The 25,360-nt window shown below is 40.7% G+C and overlaps 1 protein-coding gene across 14 annotated transcripts in view; it reads left to right on the top strand.

The window, feature by feature from the left end:
• Positions 1–25,360, top strand: part of LOC134644677 (protocadherin alpha-C2-like) — a 199,885-nt gene that overhangs the window by 22,913 nt on the left and 151,612 nt on the right. The window contains exon 1 of one of the 14 annotated variants that reach the window (XM_063497920.1): positions 342–2,795. The exons of 6 other annotated variants lie outside the window; for them this stretch is intronic. In XM_063497920.1, the coding sequence (XP_063353990.1) occupies positions 441–2,795 (2,355 nt within the window). In that variant the 5' untranslated portion in view covers positions 342–440. Of the gene's footprint in view, positions 1–341; positions 2,796–3,428; positions 5,902–7,188; positions 9,254–9,889; positions 12,377–13,841; positions 16,283–17,029; positions 19,511–20,006; positions 22,374–22,709; positions 25,168–25,360 lie in introns of those variants that run through there. 7 more of the 14 variants (XM_063497980.1, XM_065469913.1, XM_063497938.1 and 4 more) reach the window with 7 other exon arrangements.

Raw genomic sequence — 25,360 nt, 5'->3', positions numbered from 1 at the left:
GATATCTTGCATGCTACTTTGCTGAACGGCACTGGCACTTTTTTTCTTAAATCAAATATGTGCTGCTGAATAGTGTTGGTCCGGGCTGATCTTCTTTATTCAGAAGCGGGTTAAATAACATCTTCTGAGATAATCGGCATATGGAACAAAATTTAAAACTCCTGATAACGTGTTTAATTGTTGGAATAACGGTTTATTTTTAAACACTGTAATTTATGACTCTGTACTTCTCCAGTAACCTCTGGGTGTCAGTATTACATTGACAAACTGGAGACCACTTTACCCATCCTCTCACAAAGCTTTTGTTTGCCACTGCTACAAGCAGAGAAGACGATTGAATCGAGCTCGCAATCTTTCCAAATCGCGCTTTATACATTATATACAACAGGCAATGAGCTAGGTAGTCCAAACATTGTTTTTTAATCTGTTGTTTGATTACAATGGAGAACGAAAAACGAAGTCGTGGAAGGAATGGGGTCTGGTTTATTCTCCATGTAGCTTTGCTGCTGTTTGTCGGGAAAGGGGCTTCGGCAGAAATAAGATACTCTGTTGCAGAAGAGGCGAAAGATGGAACTGTTGTCGGAAATGTTGCAAAGGATCTTGGTCTTGATATCAGCTCTTTGACCAGCCGGCGGTTCCGTGTTGTGTCTGAATCCAAGGATGCGTTTTTTGATGTAAACGAGGACAACGGGGATCTATATTTGTTTAAGAAAATCGACAGAGAGGAGCTTTGCCTGGGCAGTGGGGCATGCCTAATGGAGCTAAAAATTATAGCAGAAAGCCCTTTGGAAATACACTACGTAGTTGTAGAAATTATTGATATTAACGATCACTCCCCTGTTTTCCCCGAAAAAGAGCAGAGGTTTGAAATTTCTGAACAAACCATGGCAGGAAGACGATTTCAGCTGCACAGTGCTCGGGACCCCGATTCTGGAATTAACGCAATTCGTACATATACTTTAACCTCAAACGAACATTTTGAAGTAACAATCCGACAGAGCGATGAGGATATAATACCATTTTTAGTGCTGAAGAAATCGTTGGATAGAGAAAAAATCAACAAATACACATTAACTGTCACTGCAGTTGATGGAGGAAAACCTCCGCGATCAGGCACCATAAATGTTACTATAATCGTTCTTGACACAAATGACAACCGTCCAACATTTAGTCAAGAGAGCTACCAAATAGAAATAGATGAAAATGTTCAAGTAGGGACTTCAATATTTAGAATGAATGCGACAGACCCAGATGAAGGTTCCAGTAGTGAAATTGTATACAGCCTTGGAAAAACACTCAAGAAAAAAGTCTATGATATATTTGAACTGGATAAAATAAGTGGGGAAATAAGAATAAAGGGAATAGTGGACTATGAAGAAAACGACGTTTATAAACTGGATATCGAGGCATCAGATAAAGGAACACCTCCATTAACCGGTGAGTGCAGATTAATTATAAAGATAAAAGACATCAATGATAATCCGCCAGAAATTGAAATCACATCGCTTTCAAATACAGTGTCTGAGGATTCAAAGCCCGGCACAATGATTTCACTCATCAGTGTGCGAGATAAAGATGCTGGTGTGAATGGAAAAATTATTCTCAGCCTAACCTCAGACTTACCTTTTGAATTAAAACCATCATATAAAGAGAACGTTTATTCCGTTGTCACTAAAGATCTTTTGGACCGAGAGGAGGTATCTCAATATGAATTGACAATAAAAGCGACAGACTGTGGAGAGCCCCCTTTATCTACTTTTAAAACCTTGAACATCCAGGTAGCAGACGTAAATGACAACAGACCACATTTTCCCATAAATCCACTACACTTTTACCTGTCCGAAAATAACGTTGCTGGGAAATCAATATTCTCCGTAGGCGCAGTGGACAAAGACTTAAGTGACAATGCAGCCATTTCATATCGCATCGTGAAAGAGGGGAGCCAAAATAACATTATGTCATTACTAAGTATAAACAGTGATAACGGACACATTTCCACGCTGAAAAGTTTTGATTTTGAAACGCTGAAAACTTTCCAGTTCCAAGTTGTTGCCTCAGATTCTGGAACTCCGCCACTAAGCAACAATGTCACAGTCAACGTCTTCATCCTGGATCAGAACGACAACGCTCCAGTCATCCTGTATCCACTCAGCTCCAACGGTTCTGCTCAAGGTGTGGAGGAGATTCCCCGAAACGTCAACGCAGGACACTTGGTGACTAAAGTCAGAGCCTATGACGCTGATATAGGATATAACGGCTGGTTGCTCTTTTCACTGCAAGAAGTTACTGACCACAGTCTCTTTGCTTTGGACCGCTACACAGGACAGATCAGAACACTTCGCTCATTCACAGAGACAGACGAGGCTGAACATAAACTGCTCATACTGGTCAAAGACAACGGCAACGTTTCTCTCTCAGCAACAGCTACTGTGATTGTCAAACTTGTGGAGCCCAAAGAGGCTTTTGCAGCTTCTGATGTTAAAAGTACAGCAAAAGATGATGAGGACAGTAATGTGATATTTTACCTCATGATAACTTTGGGCGCAGTTTCTGTACTTTTTCTCATAAGCATCATCGTGCTGATTGCGATGCAATGCTCCAAATCCACAGACTATACTTCTAAGTATTTACAAGAAGCAAATTATGATGGGACACTGTGTCACAGCATCCAGTACAGATCTGGAGACAGGAAGTACATGCTAGTTGGACCCAGAATGAGTATAGGATCTACTATAGTACCTGGAAGTCACGCAAATACTCTCGTACTCCCTGACAGAAGACGGCCATCTGAAGAGGTAGGATAAATTCATGATGATCATTTTAATGCAATTGCCTAATTTTGCTTCACCTATTGGATAACCTTTACGACTCCTTGTCGTTTTTAAGATAACGGAAGTGCTGGCACGTGGTATTGGCGAGGCATCTTAGTAGTTTTGAGTGATGTCCTTCTATTTGTGTTGTAAATGTGTTAGCAATGTTACCACTAAACACATTTTGTATTCCTGCCCACGATACCGACGTGGTTATTGATCATCGAAGAGAGAGAGCATCGAGCACGCTGTTGTTATCAATGTGATTTTAAGACTTTTTCCACTGTCCATGGTGCTGAAAAGCTCTTATTAAAGTATTTAACTATGCTCGGTTATCACAGGACACTGAAGCTCTTTAACTACTACATTACAAAGTCAGTGCTTGTGATGATGCCCTAGGATATTTTTGCCTTGTCACACGGATAGTCATTTGAATAAAAAATTTAATATATTAAATGACAAAAGTTTCTGTTTAGTCGAATCTATTTTTCCCCATTTCCTACTAAATGTAAGCGCTGAATGATCCTGTGGGTGTCAGTGTTACTATAAGGAAGTGCGAAATTCCACTCAGCCCCTTGTAATGTGTGTGTTTCCACCTCGGCCACAAAGAATATCAACGTTTGGGTTTTCGCCTGTGTATTTTTCTTTTCACGAAAACGGATGTCTGGAGTAAAATCTCAGGAAAACTGGATGGTTACTAAGTGGACAAATACGCGTGGATTTTATTACATATGATTTTGCCAAAGGACAAAGAGGCAGAATGATAACCTGTCCGCATCCTCTGGTTTTCGCCGCGCTCTTCTGTTGTGTGGAGGTGATTTTAGCTCAGATTAAATATTCGACTCCAGAGGATGTTAAAGTGGGAGCTATTATTGGAAATGTTGCCAAAGATCTGGGGCTCGATGTCGGTACATTGATAAGCAGGCGTTTTCGTATTGTCTCTGGAGCCCAGGGTACGCTGTTTGAGGTAAACCCGAACAATGGGGCGTTGTATGTTCACGAAAATGTGGACAGGGAACAGCTGTGCGATAGAAATGTTGCCTGTTTATTAGATCTAAAAATTGTTGTTGAAAACCCCCTTGAAGTCCACTATGTTACTGTTGAAATAATAGATACTAACGACAATAGACCCAGTTTTGCTGAGAAAGAAAAGGTAATAGAAATAGCAGAGACCACACTGCCAGGAGCACGATTTCAGTTACCAGGCGCTCGTGACCGAGATGTTGGAGTAAATGCGGTGCAGATTTATAAACTCAGTCAAAACGATCATTTTCATCTTGAAATTCGAGACAGAGGGGAAGATAAAATCCCTTTCCTCGTACTGCAGAGAAACTTGGACAGAGAGCGGAAAACAAACCATAGCTTGATTTTAACCGCTATGGATGGGGGGACGCCGCCAAAATCCGCAAATCTGAGCCTTAATATAAAGGTTCTTGATAACAACGATAACAGACCAGTATTTTCTCAAGAGGTTTATTCCGTTACATTGCAAGAAAATGCCCCATTAGAGAAGACTATAATCAAAGTCCAAGCAACAGATCTAGACGAGAGTATTAACGGGGACGTCGAGTATACTTTTGGGGGTGATATTACTTCCAGTGTGTTGCGACTATTTACTTTAGATAGACTCACGGGAGAAATTCGAGTTATCGGAGAAATTGATTATGAGACAGCCAATGTTTACAATTTAGATGTCCAAGCCTCAGACAAAGGTCAGCCGCCGATGACGACTGACTGTAGAATTATAATAAAGATTCAAGATGTCAATGACAATAAACCAGAAATAGAAGTGACTTCAATATCGAGCATAGTCCCCGAGGACTCAAAACAGGGTACCGTGGTCGCTCTCATTACTGTTACAGATGCTGATTCTGGTTTAAATAGCAAAGTCATATGTCATCTAACAGAAAATGTACCATTTGAATTAAAACCGTCATTTAAAGAAAACATGTACTCGTTAGTAACAAAAGAATCACTAGATAGGGAGACTGTGTCACATTATGACATTTCAATAACAGCTACAGACTGTGGTGAGCCGCCTCTTTCCACCTTTAAAAAGTTGAACATTGATGTGTCAGATGTGAACGATAATTTTCCGGAGTTCTCACATAATCCTCTAGAATTATACTTGACGGAAAATAACGCGGCTGGCGCGTCAATATTCTCTGTCAGTGCATTTGATAAAGACTGCAACGAAAATGCAGCCGTATCCTATCATATACTCAGGGGGGGAGCTGGCCGCAATGTTATAGCATCCTTTGTGAATATACATCCCGACAGCGGACAAATCACTGCGCTGAAAAGTTTTGACTTTGAAACGCTGAAAACTTTCCAGTTCCAAGTTGTTGCCTCAGATTCTGGAACTCCGCCACTAAGCAACAACGTCACAGTCAACGTCTTCATCCTGGATCAGAACGACAACGCTCCAGTCATCCTGTATCCACTCAGCTCTAACGGCTCTGCTCAAGGTGTGGAAGAGATTCCCCGAAACGTCAACGCAGGAAACTTGGTGACTAAAGTCAGAGCCTATGACGCTGATATAGGATATAACGGCTGGTTGCTCTTTTCACTGCAGGAAGTTACTGACCACAGTCTCTTTGCTTTGGACCGCTATACAGGACAGATCAGAACACTTCGCTCATTCACAGAGACAGACGAGGCTGAGCATAAACTGCTCATACTGGTCAAAGACAACGGCAACGTTTCTCTCTCAGCAACAGCTACTGTGACTATCAAACTTGTGGAGCCCAAAGAGGCTTTTGCAGCTTCTGATGTTAAAAGTGCAGCAAAAGATGATGAGGACAGTAATGTCATATTTTACCTCATGATATCTTTGGGCGCAGTTTCTGTACTTTTTCTCGTCAGCATCATCGTACTGATTGCAATGCAGTGCTCCAAATCCACAGACTATACTTCTAAATATTTGCCAGAGACTAATTATGATGGGACACTGTGTCACAGCATCCAGTACAGATCAGGAGAGAAGCGGTACATGCTAGTTGGACCCAGAATGAGTATAGGATCTACTATAGTACCTGGAAGTCATGCAAATACTCTCGTGCTTCCTGATAGGAGACGTCCTTCTGAAGAGGTAAGACATTAACACCCTTTTGTAAAAGCATTTTCCCTTTCCGTTTTCGGCTTGCTTTACAATATCAGTTATAATGGCAGGAAGTAGCATAGTGGTGCAGTGGTTCGCGCTATTACTTCAAAGCAAGAAAGTTTGGGTTCGTCTGGCTGGGTGGAGTTTGTACGCTTCCCGAGCCACTCTGTTCAATGTGCTATGTTTTCCTGCTGTTTGTTTTTAGATCACATTCACCGATAAACTATAAAGCCATACATGTACAAATAATAATAATAATAATAATAATAATAATAATAATAATAATAATAATAATAATAATAATAATAATAATAATAATAATAATAATCCTTTGTAGTTTTGCGAACTATTCGCTGCCCTTGGTGCTGATTGTTTTTTTTCCCTTTCTTTCTTTTTTTTTTTTGTCTTTGAGCATGTGTTGGGAGCCTTTACTGGCTCTCTTGGTAGTTGTTTATATGTCACTTTTTGCAATTAAAGTTCTGTGGGAGAGCCTGTGATCGCTATCCATGCCGCCAAAAACTATCAGGCTATCAGGTGAAGGAATGTTAAAGAAACACAATGATTGATTAATGCCATTATCTGTTGGAGCAAGTTCTCAGCAGGTTTTTATGGGGTAAATCGAGAAAAAGAGGGAAGAGACTAGAAAAATGTTAAAATACTAAATTTCTATTGGTTGTTCGAGATCCAGTCAACTTTAATTCAGTTCTCAAGCCTAAAAGAGGATTCAATCGATGGGAAAAAGAAAAAAAAAGAAAAGAAATAGCATATGAGGTTCTTTCTCAGCACAGCCTCTGGGTGTCACTATGAAATCAGAAAACCTTTAAGAACATTGTCCCTCCCCTTGCAAACCCTTTGTCTGAGCTGAGCAAAGCACTTGGACCAAATATACCAGCCGACAAAACCCTGTTGTTGGTTTTGTAAATATGCGGCGGTAAGCGAGTCGGTTATTGCTCTTGGAATTAACAGCTCCTGTGGATTTATATGCTGTTGAAAAATGATGGAGACTCCAACAAGTCACTACTCCCGGTTTGCCTTTTATTTGGCGTTGATGCTATTTTCCGGAAGAGAAGCTTTGGCTCAAATAAGATATTCTGTTGCAGAGGAGGTGGAAGATGGCACTGTTGTTGGAAATGTTGCGAAGGATCTCGGGCTTGATGTAACCTCTTTGGCTGACCGACGGTTCCGTGTTGTCTCTGGAAGTGAGGACGGTATTTTTGAGGTAAACCAGAATAGTGGGGCATTGTATGTTAGTAATCATATTGATAGAGAGGAGCTCTGTCAGGGCAGCGGTGCTTGCCGCATGGAGGTAAAAATTCTTGTAGAGAACCCTTTGGAAATACACTACATAATCGTAGAAATTACTGACATAAATGATAATTCTCCTAGTTTTCCTGCAAGAGAGCAGACATTTGAAATAGCTGAACAAACACTGCCAGGGAAGAGATTTCAGCTGCACACTGCTCGCGATCCCGATGCTGGATTTAACTCTATTCGTACATATACTATAACCTCAAATGAACATTTTGAAGTAAATATCCGTCAAAGTGATGCAGGAAAGGTACCGTTTTTAGTGCTTAAGAAATCACTAGATAGAGAACAAAATAATGAACACAAGCTAGTGATGACAGCTGTCGATGGAGGAAAACCTCCAAGATCAGGCACATTAAATGTTACCATAACTGTTCTGGACAGTAATGACAATCGTCCAATATTTAGTCAGGAGATTTATCACTTGTCTATAAAAGAAAACATACCCGTCGGTGCATCAGTATTTAGAATGAATGCGACAGATTATGATGAAGGTGCTAATGGAGAAGTTGAATATACTCTCGGAAAAACTTTATGGCAGAAAGTTTATGATATTTTTGAACTGGACAAAATAAGTGGAGAAATTACGGTCAAAGGAGTAGTGGACTATGAAGAAAACAACGTGTATGAACTGGATGTTGAGGTATCGGATAAAGGAACGCCTCCATTGATGGGCGAGTGTAGACTAATTATAAAAGTACTAGATGTCAACGACAACCCGCCTGAAATCGAAGTTACATCGCTTTCAAACACAGTGCCTGAAGATTCAAAGCTTGGCACCGTTATTTCACTTCTTAGTGTGAAAGACAAAGACTTCGGTGTGAATGGAAAAATAATATCAAGCATTACTAATGAAGTGCCTTTTGAATTAAAACCTTCTTATAAGGAAAACACATACTCAGTGGTCACTAAGGATGTTTTGGATCGAGAGGTGGTGTCCCATTATGAAATAACAATAAAAGCCACCGACTGCGGTGAACCTCCACTATCTACTTTTAAAACTCTGCGCATTGAGGTATCAGACGTAAATGACAACAGTCCACATTTCAAACAAAGTCCTTTAGAGTTTTATCTCGTAGAAAACAACGCAGCTGGAAAGTCTATATTTTCTGTGAGCGCTTCAGACAACGACTTGAATGACAATGCAGCAATTTCATACCGCATTGTGAGAGAGGGGAGCCAAAATGACATTATGTCATCCCTAAGTATAAACAATGATAACGGACAAATCACTGCGCTGAAAAGTTTCGACTTTGAAACGCTGAAAACGTTTCAGTTTCAAGTTGTTGCCTCAGATTCTGGAACTCCGTCACTAAGCAACAATGTCACAGTCAACGTCTTCATCCTGGATCAGAACGACAACGCTCCAGTCATCCTGTATCCACTCAGCTCCAACGGTTCTGCTCAAGGTGTGGAGGAGATTCCCCGAAATGTCAACGCAGGAAACTTGGTGACTAAAGTCAGAGCCTATGACGCTGATATAGGATATAACGGCTGGTTGCTCTTTTCACTGCAGGAAGTTACTGACCACAGTCTCTTTGGTTTGGACCGCTACACAGGACAGATCAGAACACTTCGCTCATTCACAGAGACAGACGAGGCTGAGCATAAACTGCTCATACTGGTCAAAGACAACGGCAACGTTTCTCTCTCAGCAACAGCTACTGTGATTGTCAAACTCGTGGAGCCCAAAGAGGCTTTTGCAGCTTCTGATGTTAAAAGTGCAGCAAAAGATGATGAGGACAGTAATGTCATATTTTACCTCATGATAACTTTGGGCGCAGTTTCTGTGCTTTTTCTCGTCAGTATTTTCGTGCTGATTGCAATGCAGTGCTCCAAATCCACAGACTATACTTCTAAATATCTGCCAGAGACTAATTATGATGGGACACTGTGTCACAGCATCCAGTACAGATCAGGAGAGAAGCGGTACATGCTAGTTGGACCCAGAATGAGTATAGGATCTACTATAGTACCTGGAAGCCATGCAAATACACTCGTGCTTCCTGATAGGAGACGTCCTTCTGAAGAGGTAAGACATTGCCCATCATTTTTTAATTCGTTTAATTTTTATTTCACAAACAGACGCCCTGAAACAGTACTTACTGGGGTATTTTAATATCTATACAAATACAAATACACGTTTTCTTTTAATTGTCTTGGTCTTAGCCTTTGAGAAGTTTCCCTTACAAAGTTGAAAAAAAAGTAAAAAAATGTATATTTTTTACGCGTGGGTCTTATACGTTCCCAGCTTTAAATCTAGAATTAGTCAACTTATGGGCAGTATGCATCAGCTTTGTTGTTTTAACACATATCTACTTTCGCTGTGTGAAAGAAACTCTGTATAACTACTTGATGCCCATGGCGATCAAAGTATGTCAAAATGAAATTCATCCCTATAGAATCAATCTGAGTACTATCAGATCCATGTTTCCTAATGCTTCTTCGAGTGCATTAAGTTCTATGGCAGGAAAAAATAGTATAGTCGCTTTAATTTGTAAGGCGGAAAGAAAGCATATAGAGAAGACAAAATATATGTATAATGTGAATCACGTTTTGTAACACATCTCCTCTGGGTGTCACTCTTACATCGGAAGAAAAAAATGACTCCGTCCCTCCTCTTTCAAGGCTTTTGTTTCAGATTGAGGAGGGCAAATTGCGTGTTAAAACCAAACCCACCAGCTGATGGACGGTTGATATTTTGCAAATATGCGATAACTTGCTGTTTGTCGACGCAGGGAGCTTCTGTGTATGTAGGTACTGTTAAATAGTGTCGACACGTCTCCAAGGCACAATAGCTATGAAGATCACTACAGGATCACGAACGATGAAGGGTTACTGGTTTGTTTTTCATGTGGCCGTATTGCTGCTTTTTGGGAAGGAGGTTTTTTCTCAGATACGATATACTGTTCCAGAGGAGGTTGCAGATGGAACTGTAGTTGGAAATATTGCGAAAGATCTGGGCCTTGACATCAATTCTTTGGCTGATCGACGTTTTCGTGTTGTGTCTGGAAATACGGACGCCTTTTTTGAGGTAAACCAGGACAATGGGGCTCTCTATGTTCGCAAGAAAATCGACAGAGAGGTTCTCTGTCAAGGAAGTGGCGCATGCTTACTGGAGCTTAAAATTCTTGTTGAAAACCCACTGGAAATGCATTATGTAGTTGTGGAAATTACTGATGTAAATGATCATTCTCCTATTTTCTCCGAAATAAATCAGAGATTTAAAATAGCCGAACATACACTGCCAGGAAGGCGGTTCCAGCTACACACCGCTCGTGATCCTGATGCGGGACTTAATTCCATTCATACCTACACCTTAACACCAAACGATCATTTTGAATTAGATGTCCGCCAAAGTGACGAGGACAAAATACCATTTTTAGTCCTAAAAAAGTCGCTGGACAGAGAGCAAAAATGCAACCATTCGCTTGTGGTTACAGTAGTTGATGGGGCTAAACCTCCCAGATCGGGAACCCTAAATGTTACCGTTATTGTTCTAGACAGTAATGACAATCGCCCAATGTTTAGTAAGGAAATTTATGAAATTTCAGTCCCAGAAAACGTTTTGGTTGGCACCAAAATATTTAAAATTAATGCGACAGATCCAGATGAAAACTTAAATGGAGCAGTTGAATATAGCCTTGGAAAAACTCTAAAGAAGAAAGTGTATGATATATTTGAACTGGACAAGTTAAGTGGGGAAATTATAGTAGAGGGATTGATTGACTATGAAGAAAATGACGTTTACAAACTTGATATTGAGGCGTCCGATAAAGGAACACCCCCACTGACGGGTGAGTGCAGAGTCATCATAAAAATCACAGATGTTAACGACAATCCACCAGAAATAGAAATCACGTCACTATCAAATTCAGTATCTGAGGACTCCAAGCCTGGCACAGTTATTTCTCTACTCAGTGTAACAGATAGAGATTCCGGAGTGAACGGAAATATTATTACAAGCATAATCTCAGACGTGCCTTTTGAATTAAAGCCTTCGTATAAGGAAAATATATATTCAGTTGTAACCAAGGGACTTTTAGATCGAGAAAAAGTGTCTTATTATGAAATAACAATGAAAGCCACGGATTGTGGTGAGCCTCCACTATCTACTTTTAAAACCCTTAGCATTCAAATATCAGACGTAAACGATAACATCCCACAATTCTCTCAGAATCCACTACAGGTTTACCTGTCAGAAAACAACGTTGCTGGAAAGCCAATATTTTCGGTAAGCGCGACGGATAAAGACTTGAACGACAATGCAGCCATTTCATATCACGTTGTGAGAGAAGGGAGTAAAAATGATATAATGTCTTTCCTAAGTGTGAATTCAGATAATGGACAAATCATTGCGCTGAAAAGTTTTGATTTTGAAACACTGAAAACTTTCCAATTCCAAGTTGTTGCCTCAGATTCTGGAACTCCGTCATTAAGCAACAATGTCACAGTCAACGTCTTCATCCTGGATCAGAACGACAACGCTCCAGTCATCCTGTATCCACTCAGCTCCAACGGCTCTGCTCAAGGTGTGGAGGAGATTCCCCGAAACGTCAACGCAGGACACTTGGTGACTAAAGTCAGAGCCTATGACGCTGATATAGGATATAACGGCTGGTTGCTCTTTTCACTGCAAGAAGTTACTGACCACAGTCTCTTTGCTTTGGACCGCTATACAGGACAGATCAGGACACTTCGCTCATTCACAGAGACTGATGAGGCTGAGCATAAACTGCTCATACTGGTCAAAGACAACGGCAACGTTTCTCTCTCAGCAACAGCTACTGTGATTGTCAAGCTTGTGGAGCCCAAAGAGGCTTTTGCAGCTTCTGATGTTAAAAGTGCAGCAAAAGATGATGAGGACAGTAATGTGATCTTTTACCTCATGATAACTTTGGGCGCAGTTTCTGTGCTTTTTCTCGTCAGCATCATCGTGCTGATTGCAATGCAGTGCTCCAAATCCACAGACTATACTTCTAAATATCTGCCAGAGACTAATTATGATGGGACACTGTGTCACAGCATCCAGTACAGATCAGGGGAGAAGCGGTACATGCTCGTTGGACCCAGAATGAGTATAGGATCTACTATAGTCCCGGGTAGCCATGCAAACACATTAGTTCTACCCGACAGGCGGAGAGCATCTGAAGAGGTAAGACCTCAACACCCTTTTGTAAAAGCATTTTCCCTTTCCGTTTTCGGCTTGCTTTACAATATCAGTTGTAATGGTAGCAAGTACCATAGTGGTGCAGTGGTTCGCGCTATTACTTCAAAGCAAGAAAGTTTGGCTGGGTGGAGTTTGTACGCTTCCCGAGCCACTCTGTTCAATGTGCTAAACACCAGCTGTTTTCCTGCTGTTTCTTTTTAGATCAAATTCACTGATAAATTATAAAGCAATAATAATAATAATAATAATAATAATAATCTTTTGTAGTTTTGCGAACTATTCGCTGCCCTTGGTGCTGATTGTTTTTTTCCCCTTTCTTTTTTTTTTTCTTTGAGCATGTGTTGGGAGCCTTTACTGGCTCTCTTGTTAGTTGTTTATATGCTACTTTTTGCAATTAAAGTTCTGTGGGAGAGCCTGTGATTGCTATCCATGGTGCCAAAAACTATCAGGCTATCAAGTGAAGGAATGTTAAAGAAACACAATGATTGATTAATGCCATTATCTGTTGGAGCAAGTTCTCAGCAGGTTTTTATGGGGTAAATCGAGAAAAAGAGGGAAGAGACTAGAACAATGTTAAAATACTCAATTTCTATTGGTTGTTCGAGATCCAGTCAACTTTAATTCAGTTCTTAGCTTGTAGTTTGTTCTCAGTAGCAGTGTTACTCATCTAGTCACACTCAGGTTATACATTTGCTGCATGTGTTACCGTTTCCTTGAAATCAAACTGCAGCAAAACAGTCATCTTTATGACGCAGTATATTTCCCGCTTTGCATTGTGGTGGTTTTGAAAATGAAGTGCTTTAAAACATGATTAAATTTTCATTTTTCACTGTAGTTACCTTTGAGACGGTTTAATTACCAATACTATTACCAATATTATAGCTAAGCTGCAATAACCAGAATAGTTTCTTGTGAATAGGAGAACAGTTTTTGATATTACTATGTTACATTTTCCGGTTACGTTTGTCAACCTCCGCTTTCTGTTGGTGTTACAATTACAGGTATCTTTGGTAACGAGAGCAGCTATGTTAAGAGCAGCTATCGCTGTCTGTAGTGCTGAACTATACTGTGGCGCGTTGCCGGTTCCATTCAAAGTAGGGTGTCAGATTAATATACTGTTATGTAAAAGCAGAAAAATAAAATCTTTCTTCAGTACTATTAAAAAATGAATACAAAATTCAACTGGTGAAATTCAGGGGAAAGAAATACCTCAAGTATCCTTAAGTAAGTGGATAGAACTCTTTTATCGCTATTGTACTCAGTGACAAATTTTGCACATAAAATACATACCTGTAATGGTCCTTACTTAAAATAATCAGAAATAAACATACAGAGTTGTCCTCTTGGTGTCACTATAACATAAATGACCATAAAAACACAGTCCCTCCCCTAACAAAGCTTTTTGTCTGGTGGTTCACAGCAACGAATGCATAATATCTAAAAACGGGAGTCGGATGAGACCGTGAAGTGATCGTAATCGCAAATATAATTATTATAGAAACAGATTCAGGTGTCATCGTGTACAACTGGACAACAATGAGGAATGGAAGACGGTATCGATGCTGTGAGTGCTTCTGGGTTGCTTTTTATTTGACACTGCTGCTGGTTTTCGGAAAGCGGGCTTTGGCTGATTTGAGATACTCTGTTCCGGAGGAGGTCAAAGAAGGAACTATTGTTGGAAATGTGGCCAAGGATCTTGGTATTGACAAAACCTCTTTGACTGATCGTCGGTTCCGCGTTGTTTCTGGATTTAAGGACGCGTTTTTCGGGGTAAACCCGGACAATGGGGCTTTACAGGTTCGTAAGAAAATCGACAGAGAAAAGCTTTGTCACGGTAGCGGTTCATGCCTTATTGAGCTAAAAATCCTTGTTGAAAATCCCCTGGAAATGCATCATATTGCTGTAGAAATTGCTGATGTAAATGATCATTCCCCCAGCTTTTCTGAAAAGGAACAGACCTTTGAAATGGCCGAGCATACATCTCCGGGAACACGATTCCAGCTTCACGCGGCTCGTGATCCTGATGCTGGAATAAACTCTATCCGCATATACACACTAACGTCAAATGAGCATTTCGATATTGAGATTAGTCAAAGTGATGAGGACAAAATACCATTTCTAGTGCTGAAGAAATCTTTAGACAGAGAACAAAAGAATAAACACTTGCTAACCGTAACAGCAGTTGATGGAGGTAAACCTCCAAAATCAGGCACGCTTAATGTATCCGTTATTGTTCTTGACAGTAATGATAATCGCCCGACATTCAGTCGGGAGACTTACCAAATTGAAATAAAAGAAAATGTCTCTGTTGGTGCTGTTGTTGCAACTGTAGCTGCTATAGACCCAGATGAAGGCACTAACGGGGAAATAGAGTACAGCCTGAGCAAAACATTAGCGCGTAAAGTTTATCAGATATTTGAACTGGATAGTGTAAGTGGACAAATTACGCTAAAAGTAGCATTAGATTTTGAGGATTCTGAGATTTATAAACTAGACGTTGAAGCATCTGATAAAGGACAACCTCCATTAATCGGAAGGTGTAGAGTAATAATAAAGATACAAGACATTAATGATAATGCACCAGAAATAGAAGTCACGTCACTATCAAATATAGTAACCGAAGATTCAAAGCCTGGTACAGTTATTTCACTTATCAGTGTAACGGATAAGGACTCTGGACTTAATGGAAAAATAATTACACACATGACCGACAATGCACCTTTCGAATTAAAACCTTCTTACAAGGAAAACATATATTCCGTGGTCACGAAGGGAGTGTTAGATCGAGAAACTGTACTAGAATACGAAGTAATAATAATAGCTACAGACTGTGGTGAGCCTCCTTTATCCAGTTTTAAAACTCTTAGCATTCAGATAGCAGATGTAAATGACAACAGTCCACAATTTCCCCAAAACCCATTACAGTGTTACCTGACAGAAAATAACTTCGCAGGTGCGCCAATATTTTCTGTAAGTGCAGTAGACCTCGATGCAAATGAAAACGCAGCTATTTCATATCATCTTCTGAGAGAAGGTGGTGAAAATGATGTAATATCTTTTCTAAATGTGAATTCAGATAACGGACAAATCACCGCGCTGAAAAGTTTTGATTTTGAAACACTGAAAACTTTCCAGTTCCAAGTTGTTGCCTCAGATTCTGGAACTCCGCCACTAAGCAGCAACGTCACAGTCAACGTCTTCATCCTGGATCAGAACGACAACACTCCAGTCATCCTGTATCCACTCAGCTCCAACGGCTCTGCTCAAGGTGTGGAGGAGATTCCCCGAAACGTCAACGCAGGACACTTGGTGACTAAAGTCAGAGCCTATGACGCTGATATAGGATATAACGGCTGGTTGCTCTTTTCACTGCAGGAAGTCACTGACCACAGTCTCTTTGGTTTGGACCGCTATACAGGACAGATCAGAACACTTCGCTCATTCACAGAGACTGACGAGGCTGAGCATAAACTGCTCATACGAGTCAAAGACAATGGCAACGTTTCTCTCTCAGCAACAGCTACTGTGATTGTCAAACTTGTGGAGCCCAAAGAGGCTTTTGCAGCTTCTGACGTTAAAAGTGCAGCAAAAGATGATGAGGACAGTAATGTCATATTTTACCTCATGATAACGTTGGGCGCAGTTTCTGTACTTTTTCTCGTCAGTATCATCGTGCTGATTGCAATGCAGTGCTCCAAATCCACAGACTATACTTCTAAATATCTGCCAGAGACTAATTATGATGGGACACTGTGTCACAGCATCCAGTACAGATCAGGAGAGAAGCGGTACATGCTAGTTGGACCCAGAATGAGTATAGGATCTACTATAGTCCCTGGAAGCCATGCAAATACATTGGTGATGCCAGACAGGAGGAGAACATCTGAGGAGGTAAGGCCTTAACATATAGCACATACTGTGCATCCTGCTCAGATGTGTCTCAGCTGTTATTTGGTCTGCAAGATTAAATCTTTTGATAACTCATGATGAATGAAATAATGGGTTCGTTGCTTTTTGTATCCATATCAATACAAAAATGTGTACAAATTCAAAATAATTACCAATACTATAACGTTTTCTTTCATTATCAATATAAAGAAGGCCTATGAGTTTGTTTGTTTTTAGATTTCTTTTAGTAGAAATATCGGAGAAATATATACAACAACAACCGCTACTACTGTTACTAACAGCAACAAAAACAACAACAATAATAATAATGAGAAGAAGAAGAAGAAGAAGAAGAAGAAGAAGAAGAAGCAAACATTGTGCAGCGTTTTGTCTCTGATCCTCCATGTACATCCTTCCGACATGACGTGACGTGTTAAATTGTTACTGTGGCGGAGTTTACTAATATACACCGTTTACGTTTATTTTCTCAATAACACATGAGACTAATAAAAAGTCTCTGACTGTAAAGATGGCGGAGCCCTGCCCTTAGCATATTATAGTGTGTTTGCTGCAACTTGAGTTTATCTGCTGACTTATGTTGAGGAGGCTGTTGTTACTAACGTATAGGAAAACCTTTCAAAGTATAAATCGTCTAAAATGTTGTCCTCTTGGCGTCACTGTTACACCGAGCATTCCATAAAGGAATTAGGTCCTCCCCTAAGAAGGCTTTTGTTTGATACCTCACAGCAAAGCTGATGTGAGTCGGATGAGACGGTGCCATATGTTTTCTTTACATACTTTACGAAAAGCCAAGGATATATAAACTGAGCTTCCTGGAGAAATAGGTTTTATGTGTTAATGTGTTGTTTGAGAAGGATGGCTGAGAGAACACGAAGCAGATCAGGCAACCGCTGTTGCTTTGCTTTTCATTTGTCTTTGCTGCTGATTTTCGGAGAGCAGGCTTTCGCTGAACTGAGATACTCGATTCCAGAGGAGATGAAAGAAGGGACTATTGTTGGAAATGTTGCTAAGGATCTTGGTCTTGACAAAACCTCTTTGGCTGATCGTCTGTTACGTGTTGTATCGGGCTCTAAGGATGCGTTTTTCGAGGTGAATCCGGACAATGGTGTGTTACTGGTTCGTAAGAAAATCGACAGAGAGGAACTGTGCCATGGAAGTGGTGCTTGCATGATAGAGCTAAAAATGCTTGTAGAGAACCCACTGGAAATCCACTATGTAGCTGTAGAAATTACTGATGTTAATGACCATTCCCCGAGTTTTTCTGAAAAACAACAAGCCTTTGAAGTAGCAGAACAATCATCCCCGGGAACACGATTGGAACTGCATGCGGCCCGTGATCCTGATGCTGGCATAAATTCTATCCGCACATATTCATTATCTTCAAATGATCACTTTAATATAGAGATTAGTCAAAGTGATGAGGAAAAAATACCATTTCTAATTCTGAAGAATTCCTTAGACAGAGAAAAAAAACATAAACATTTCCTCTTTGTAACCGCGGTTGATGGAGGTAAACCTCCGCGATCAGGCACGCTTAATGTTTCCATTACTGTTCTTGATACTAATGATAATCGCCCGACGTTTAAACAGGATACTTATCAAATAGAAATATTTGAAAACGTTTCGGTTGGAACGACTGTTGCAAACGTAAATGCAACAGATCCGGATGAAGGGACAAATGGGGAATTAGAGTATAGCCTTAGTAAAACATTAGCGCGTAAAATTTATGAAATATTTGAACTGGATAGTGTAAGCGGAGAAATTACACTGAAAGGAGGTTTGGATTTTGAAGATTCTGAGGTTTATAAACTAGATGTGCAGGCGTCAGACAAAGGAACGCCTCCATTAACAAGCAGGTGTAGAGTGATTGTGAAAATTAAGGACGTCAATGACAATCCACCGGAAATAGAAGTCACGTCACTGTCAAATACAGTAACCGAAGATTCAAAGCCTGGTAAAGTTATTTCACTTATCAGTGTAACGGATAAAGACTCTGGAGTTAATGGGAAAATTATTTCACGTATAACACAGGGCATTCCTTTTGACTTAAAACCATCCTATAAAGAAAATACTTACTCAATTGTTACTAGCGGGTTTCTGGACCGAGAGGTGGTGTCACGTTATGATATTACAATAGAAGCTACAGACTGTGGTGAGCCTACTTTATCCAGTTTTAAAACTCTTAGCATTCAGATAGCAGATGTAAATGACAACAGTCCACAATTCCTGCAAAACCCATTACAGTGTTATCTGTCAGAAAATAACTTCGCAGGTGCGCCAATATTTTCTGTAAGCGCATCGGACAACGATGCAAATGAAAACGCAGCTATTTCATATCATCTTCTGAGAGGAGGTGGTGAAAATGACGTCACAGCTTTCCTAAATGTGAATTCAGATAATGGAAAAATCACTGCGCTGAAAAGTTTTGATTTTGAAACGCTGAAAACGTTCCAGTTCCAAGTTGTTGCCTCAGATTCTGGAACTCCGCCACTAAGCAACAACGTCACAGTCAACGTCTTCATCCTGGATCAGAACGACAATGCTCCAGTCATCCTGTATCCACTCAGCTCCAACGGCTCTGCTCAAGGCGTGGAGGAGATTCCCCGAAACGTCAACGCAGGACACTTGGTGACTAAAGTCAGAGCCTATGACGCTGATATAGGATATAACGGCTGGTTGCTCTTTTCACTGCATGAAGTGACTGACCACAGTCTCTTTGCTTTGGACCGCTATACAGGACAGATCAGAACACTTCGCTCATTCACAGAGACAGACGAGGCTGAGCATAAACTGCTCATACTGGTCAAAGACAACGGCAACGTTTCTCTCTCAGCAACAGCTACTGTGATTGTCAAGCTTGTGGAGCCCAAAGAAGCTTTTTCAGCTTCTGATGTTAAAAGTGCAGCAAAAGATGATGAGGACAGTAATGTCATATTTTACCTCATGATAACTTTGGGCGCAGTTTCTGTGCTTTTTCTCGTCAGCATCATCGTGCTGATTGCGATGCAGTGCTCCAAATCCACAGACTATACTTCTAAATATCTGCCAGAGACTAATTATGATGGGACACTGTGTCACAGCATCCAGTACAGATCAGGAGAGAAGCGGTACATGCTAGTTGGACCCAGAATGAGTATAGGATCTACTATAGTACCTGGCAGCCATGCAAATACTCTCGTGCTTCCTGATAGGAGAAGAACATCTGAAGAGGTAAGATGCCTTAAATGGCCAAAACTCTAGTTTTGCTTTTAGTAGAGATTCAGAACAAACTTGTCTTGATTTGCCATTTAGAGGTGTTGGTGAATGCTGTCAGTGGTGCTGAAACCACGCGCTATTTATCTTCTTCTTTCTTTCCTAACACCATGAAATTTGACATGTCCTTCTTAACACAAGTGCAAGTATTAACTTAAAGATTAGATACTTTAACATGTACTATTATCCGGGGGAAAAAATCTTTGATAGTCACTTGGTGTCACTATCTGAGCAGAAAAGTGTTTAAAGATAAGCTCTTTGTCAGCAGTATGGGACCTCCTATTTGTGGGATGGGTTTCACTCGATGCCTCATCTTCATTTAGAGCATATATTCAGCTTATGTGAACCTGATACTGCACGGTAGCCTGTCTGGTGATATGAATATTTTTTAGTATTTTTCTCAACTCGTGGAAAACTCGGTATTGTAAATCACAGAGGAACATTTTATCTCCTAATTATGGAGCGAAAACGACCTGGAGCATCAAAAGACGAATTGCGGTGTATCGCTTTCATTGTTGTAGTTATTCTAGTGTGGAGCCGCGCTTCGGCGCAGATCAGATATTCCATTGCCGAGGGAGTCAATGAAGGAACTGCTGTTGGAAATATAGCGAAGGATTTGGGATTGGAAAAGAATACATTGAAAGAGAGAGGATGTCGCATTGTTGAGGGTTCATCTGAGTCGTTTTTTCACGTGGACCAAAGCGATGGAATACTATATGTTGACCGTATAATTGACAGAGAGAAGGTTTGTGAGAGAAACATTGCGTGTTTGATCAACCTAAAAACAGTGCTTGAAAACCCTCTTGAAATTCATTATGTGACTGTGGAGATTCAGGATGTGAACGATCATGCTCCTAGCTTTTCAGTTAAACAGTACCGTCTCGAAATTTCGGAGTCAGTTTTACCAGGTTTGCGCCTCCAGCTGCAGGCAGCGCATGACCCCGATGTTGGTCAGTTTTCTGTTCAAGAGTATAAGCTCAGTTCCAATAATCACTTTCGACTAGAAGTTAAAGATCGCGGAAAAGAGGGGAAAATACCGATTTTAGTTTTACTCAAGACGCTAGACAGGGAAACAAAGAAAATTCATAAGCTACTTCTTTCAGCTATTGATGGAGGGAAGCCAAGTAAATCTGGAACAGCTGAAATATTTATTGATGTGTTGGACGTTAATGATAATATGCCAGTTTTCAATGAAGACACGTACTCGGTACTTGTGAACGAAAACACTCCCACCGGTACAACAATAGTAAAAGTAAATGCTTCTGACTTAGACGAGGGATCAAATGGTGAGCTTATCTATTCTTTAGGTAGCAATGTAAACCACAGGATACGCGAACTATTTCGTGTTGATCCAAACACCGGTGAAATTATTATTCAAGATGTGCTAGATTTCGAATCAGAGGAAAGTTATGAAATTGATATACAAGCGTCTGATAAAGGCTCGGCTCCGTTAAGGACAGACAAAAGTGTGTTGGTGAAGATTGTTGATTTGAATGATAATGCCCCTCAGATAGAGGTCACTTCATTTTCAAAGGCAATACCCGAGGATGCAAGACTGGGAACTACTGTGGCATTAATCAGTGTTATCGATAAAGACTCTGGTCTTAACGGGAAAGTAAGTTGCTCATTTAATGAAGAAGTCCCTTTCAAATTGTCACCTTCAACACACGACAACATGTATTCCATAATTACAAAATCGCCCCTGGATAGAGAAAGGCAGGCCATATATGATGTAACAATAGTTGCAAAAGACGCAGGCACACCCTCGCTGACTTCTCTAAAAAGCATTACTATTATTGTATCGGATGTGAATGATAACAGGCCGGAGTTTTCAGCGAACCCTTACACTTTTTATGTTACTGAGAACAATTTACCAGGGGTTTCACTGTTTTCTGTGAGGGCATCAGACCACGACGAGGGTGAAAATGCCCATATTTCATATCATATCCTGAGAGACGAAAAAGAGAATAGTAAACTTTCTTCATACAGTCTTAATATCAATTCTGATAATGGGGAGATTTTAGCGCTGAAAAGTTTTGACTTTGAAACGCTGAAAACCTTCCAGTTCCAAGTTGTTGCCTCAGATTCTGGAACTCCCTCACTAAGCAACAATGTCACAGTCAACGTCTTCATCCTGGATCAGAACGACAATGCTCCAGTGATCCTGTATCCACTCAGCTCCAACGGCTCTGCTCAAGGCGTGGAGGAGATTCCCCGAAACGTCAACGCAGGACACTTGGTGACTAAAGTCAGAGCCTATGACGCTGATATAGGATATAACGGCTGGTTGCTCTTTTCACTGCAGGAAGTGACTGACCACAGTCTCTTTGGTTTGGACCGCTATACAGGACAGATCAGAACATTTCGTTCATTCACAGAGACAGACGAGGCTGAGCATAAACTGGTAATACTGGTCAAAGACAACGGCAACGTTTCTCTCTCAGCAACAGCTACTGTGATTATCAAACTTGTGGAGCCCAAAGAGGCTTTTGCAGCTTCTGATGTTAAAAGTGCGACAAAAGATGATGAGGACAGTAATGTCATATTTTACCTCATGATAACGTTGGGCGCAGTTTCTGTGCTTTTTCTCGTCAGTATCATCGTGCTGATTGCAATGCAGTGCTCCAAATCCACAGACGATACTTCTAAGTATTTACAAAAGGCGGATTATGACGGGACACTGTGTCACAGCATCCAGTACAGATCAGGAGACAGGAAGTACATGCTAGTTGGACCCAGAATGAGTATAGGATCTACTATAGTTTCGGGCAGCCATGCAAATACTCTGGTGATGCCAGACAGAAGACGCCCACCTGAAGAGGTGAGTAATAACTTGTTGCCATGTATTCTACCCCGAGTAATGATTTTTGTCATTATTCTCAATGGTGGTGAAACTGGATTTGGATAGAATTTCGACAATGACCTCAAACACGTCAGTTTAGTGATGCAGTAGCCATAACTATTTGTCAGCTTGATATCATAAAATGTACTATTACACATATTCACAAGGTGGCGGTACCTTGTCAGTATAACGCCTTATAGCGTCTCTGCACGTCATACCCGAGTCCAACCACGCTACATGCAGTCTGGTTTGAGAGCGTTTAGTTGAAAGACTTGCTCTAAGCGTGTGGTGACTATTATTTTATACTGACAAATAATATACGATAAGTGGATTTATTTCTTGCTGCTATGGAGACAAAAATCTAAACATGTGGCGAATGATGGAAGCGTTTGGATTTTTACGTTTACCTCACAGTATGAAACAAAGGCGACGGGAATCATGGCGACAGCGATCACCACTCATCAGCGTTTTTGTTGCGCTTTTTTTTTTCACAATCGCTTCGGGACAGCTGAGGTACTCTATATCAGAAGAGCTAACAGAAGGGAGTGTTGTTGGGAATATCGCTAAGGATTTGGGAATAGATCTGAATATAATGAAGCAGAGGGGATTTCGCATTATATCTGGCTCGACTGAACCTCTTTTCAATGTAAATGAGGATGATGGGGTCCTTTACGCAAACCACAAAATAGACCGTGAGGAAGTGTGTAAGGATAATAATGTTTGTGTAATTAGTCTCAAAACTGTGCTTGAAAACCCACTAGAAATACATTATGTCACAGTGGAAATAGCGGATTTAAACGACCACTCTCCTGCATTTCCCGACAAAGCACAGAAACTAGAGATCTCCGAGTCTGCATTACCAGGAGCACAGTATCAGTTACAAAACGCTCACGATCCGGATAGTGGCACAAACTCTATCCAACAGTATAAAATAAGTCAGAACGACCATTTTCGTTTAGAGATTAAAGATAGAGGCAAAGATGGTAAAACTCCAACTTTAACGTTAGGTAAACAGCTAGACAGAGAGGTTAAAAGTAGCCATAAATTGGTGCTCATGGCTATAGATGGTGGAACACCTCAAAACACGGGCACAGTTGAAATATGCATAGATGTTTTAGACGTTAATGACAACATGCCAGTGTTTATCCAAGACACATATTCAGCAGTACTACAGGAAAACACCCCGGCTGGCACAACAGTCATTCAGGTTAACGCAACCGATTTGGATGATGGTCCCAATGGGGAAGTAGTTTACTCATTTGGCAGTGGCGTAAAAGGTAAAATTCGAGAGCTTTTTGATATAGACTCTGTTACTGGGGAGATAATTGTCAAAGGTCACATAGATTTTGAAGAACAAGACAGCTATCACATTGATATACAAGCCTCTGATAAGGGAAGCATTCCATTTAAAACTTATAAAAGTGTGATAATTAACATTGGAGACATAAATGATAATCCCCCTGAGATAGAAGTGGCATCGCTGTCAAGTGCAGTTTCAGAGGACTCTAGACCAGGAACAACGGTCGCGCTTCTCAGCATTACAGATTCAGACTCTGGGTTAAATGGAAAAATAATCAGCTATATCGCAGGGGACAGCCCTTTTACGCTAACTCCGTCAATACAAGATAACATGTTCGCCGTGGTCACCAAGTCACAGCTGGACAGAGAGCAACAATCAACATATGATTTAACAATAATCGCAAAGGACGCTGGTGAGCCAGCCTTAACATCGGAAAAGACAGTAAACGTGTTTGTGTCAGATACGAATGATAATAGTCCGCAGTTTTCAGCGAGTCCCTATACGTTCTTCATTACCGAAAATAACCCACCGGGAGCTCCTGTGTTTTGTATAACCGCATCCGACGGTGATGAAGGAGATAATGCGATTATCTCATATCATATTCTTAGGAATGCGGGTCATGAAAATAAAGTTACATCATTTCTAAATATTAACTCCGAAAATGGGGAGGTTTCAGCCCTGAAAAGTTTTGACTTTGAAACACTGAAAACTTTCCAGTTCCAAGTTGTTGCCTCAGATTCGGGAACTCCGTCACTAAGCAACAACGTCACAGTCAACGTCTTCATCCTTGATCGAAACGACAATGCTCCAGTCATCCTGTATCCACTCAGCTCCAACGGCTCTGCTCAAGGTGTGGAGGAGATTCCCCGAAACGTCAACGCAGGACACTTGGTGACTAAAGTCAGAGCCTATGACGCTGATATAGGATATAACGGCTGGTTGCTCTTTTCACTGCAAGAAGTTACTGACCACAGTCTCTTTGCTTTGGACCGCTATACAGGACAGATCAGAACACTTCGCTCATTCACAGAGACTGACGAGGCTGAGCATAAACTGCTCATACTGGTCAAAGACAACGGCAACGTTTCTCTCTCAGCAACAGCTACTGTGATTGTCAAACTTGTGGAGCCCAAAGAGGCTTTTGCAGCTTCTGATGTTAAAAGTACAGCAAAAGATGATGAGGACAGTAATGTCATATTTTACCTCATGATAACTTTGGGCGCAGTTTCTGTACTTTTTCTCGTCAGCATCATCGTTCTGACTGCGATGCAGTGCTCCAAATCCACAGACTATACTTCTAAATATCTGCCAGAGACTAATTATGATGGGACACTGTGTCACAGCATCCAGTACAGATCAGGAGAGAAGCGGTACATGCTAGTTGGACCCAGAATGAGTATAGGATCTACTATAGTGCCGGGTAGCCATGCAAATACACTCGTGCTTCCTGACAGGCGGAGGACATCTGATGAGGTAAGATGAACAGTTTACCTCTGTGCTGTATTTTAACAGCTCAAAATGGTGATTTTTACTTTAATGATATGTTCACGGACCAAAAATTAAATCTATTATAATCTAATCATCGTCCTCTAGTTTATATTTTTCGAATTGAAATTATTAAAATCACCTGCCTTCATACAGTTGTTAAAATCTTCTTTGCCACTAT

The sequence above is a fragment of the Pelmatolapia mariae genome, linkage group LG2 (genome assembly GCF_036321145.2).
Source record: "Pelmatolapia mariae isolate MD_Pm_ZW linkage group LG2, Pm_UMD_F_2, whole genome shotgun sequence".
Taxonomy (NCBI): Eukaryota; Metazoa; Chordata; class Actinopteri; order Cichliformes; family Cichlidae; genus Pelmatolapia; species Pelmatolapia mariae.
This window is presented reverse-complemented; position numbering and strand designations above follow the sequence as displayed.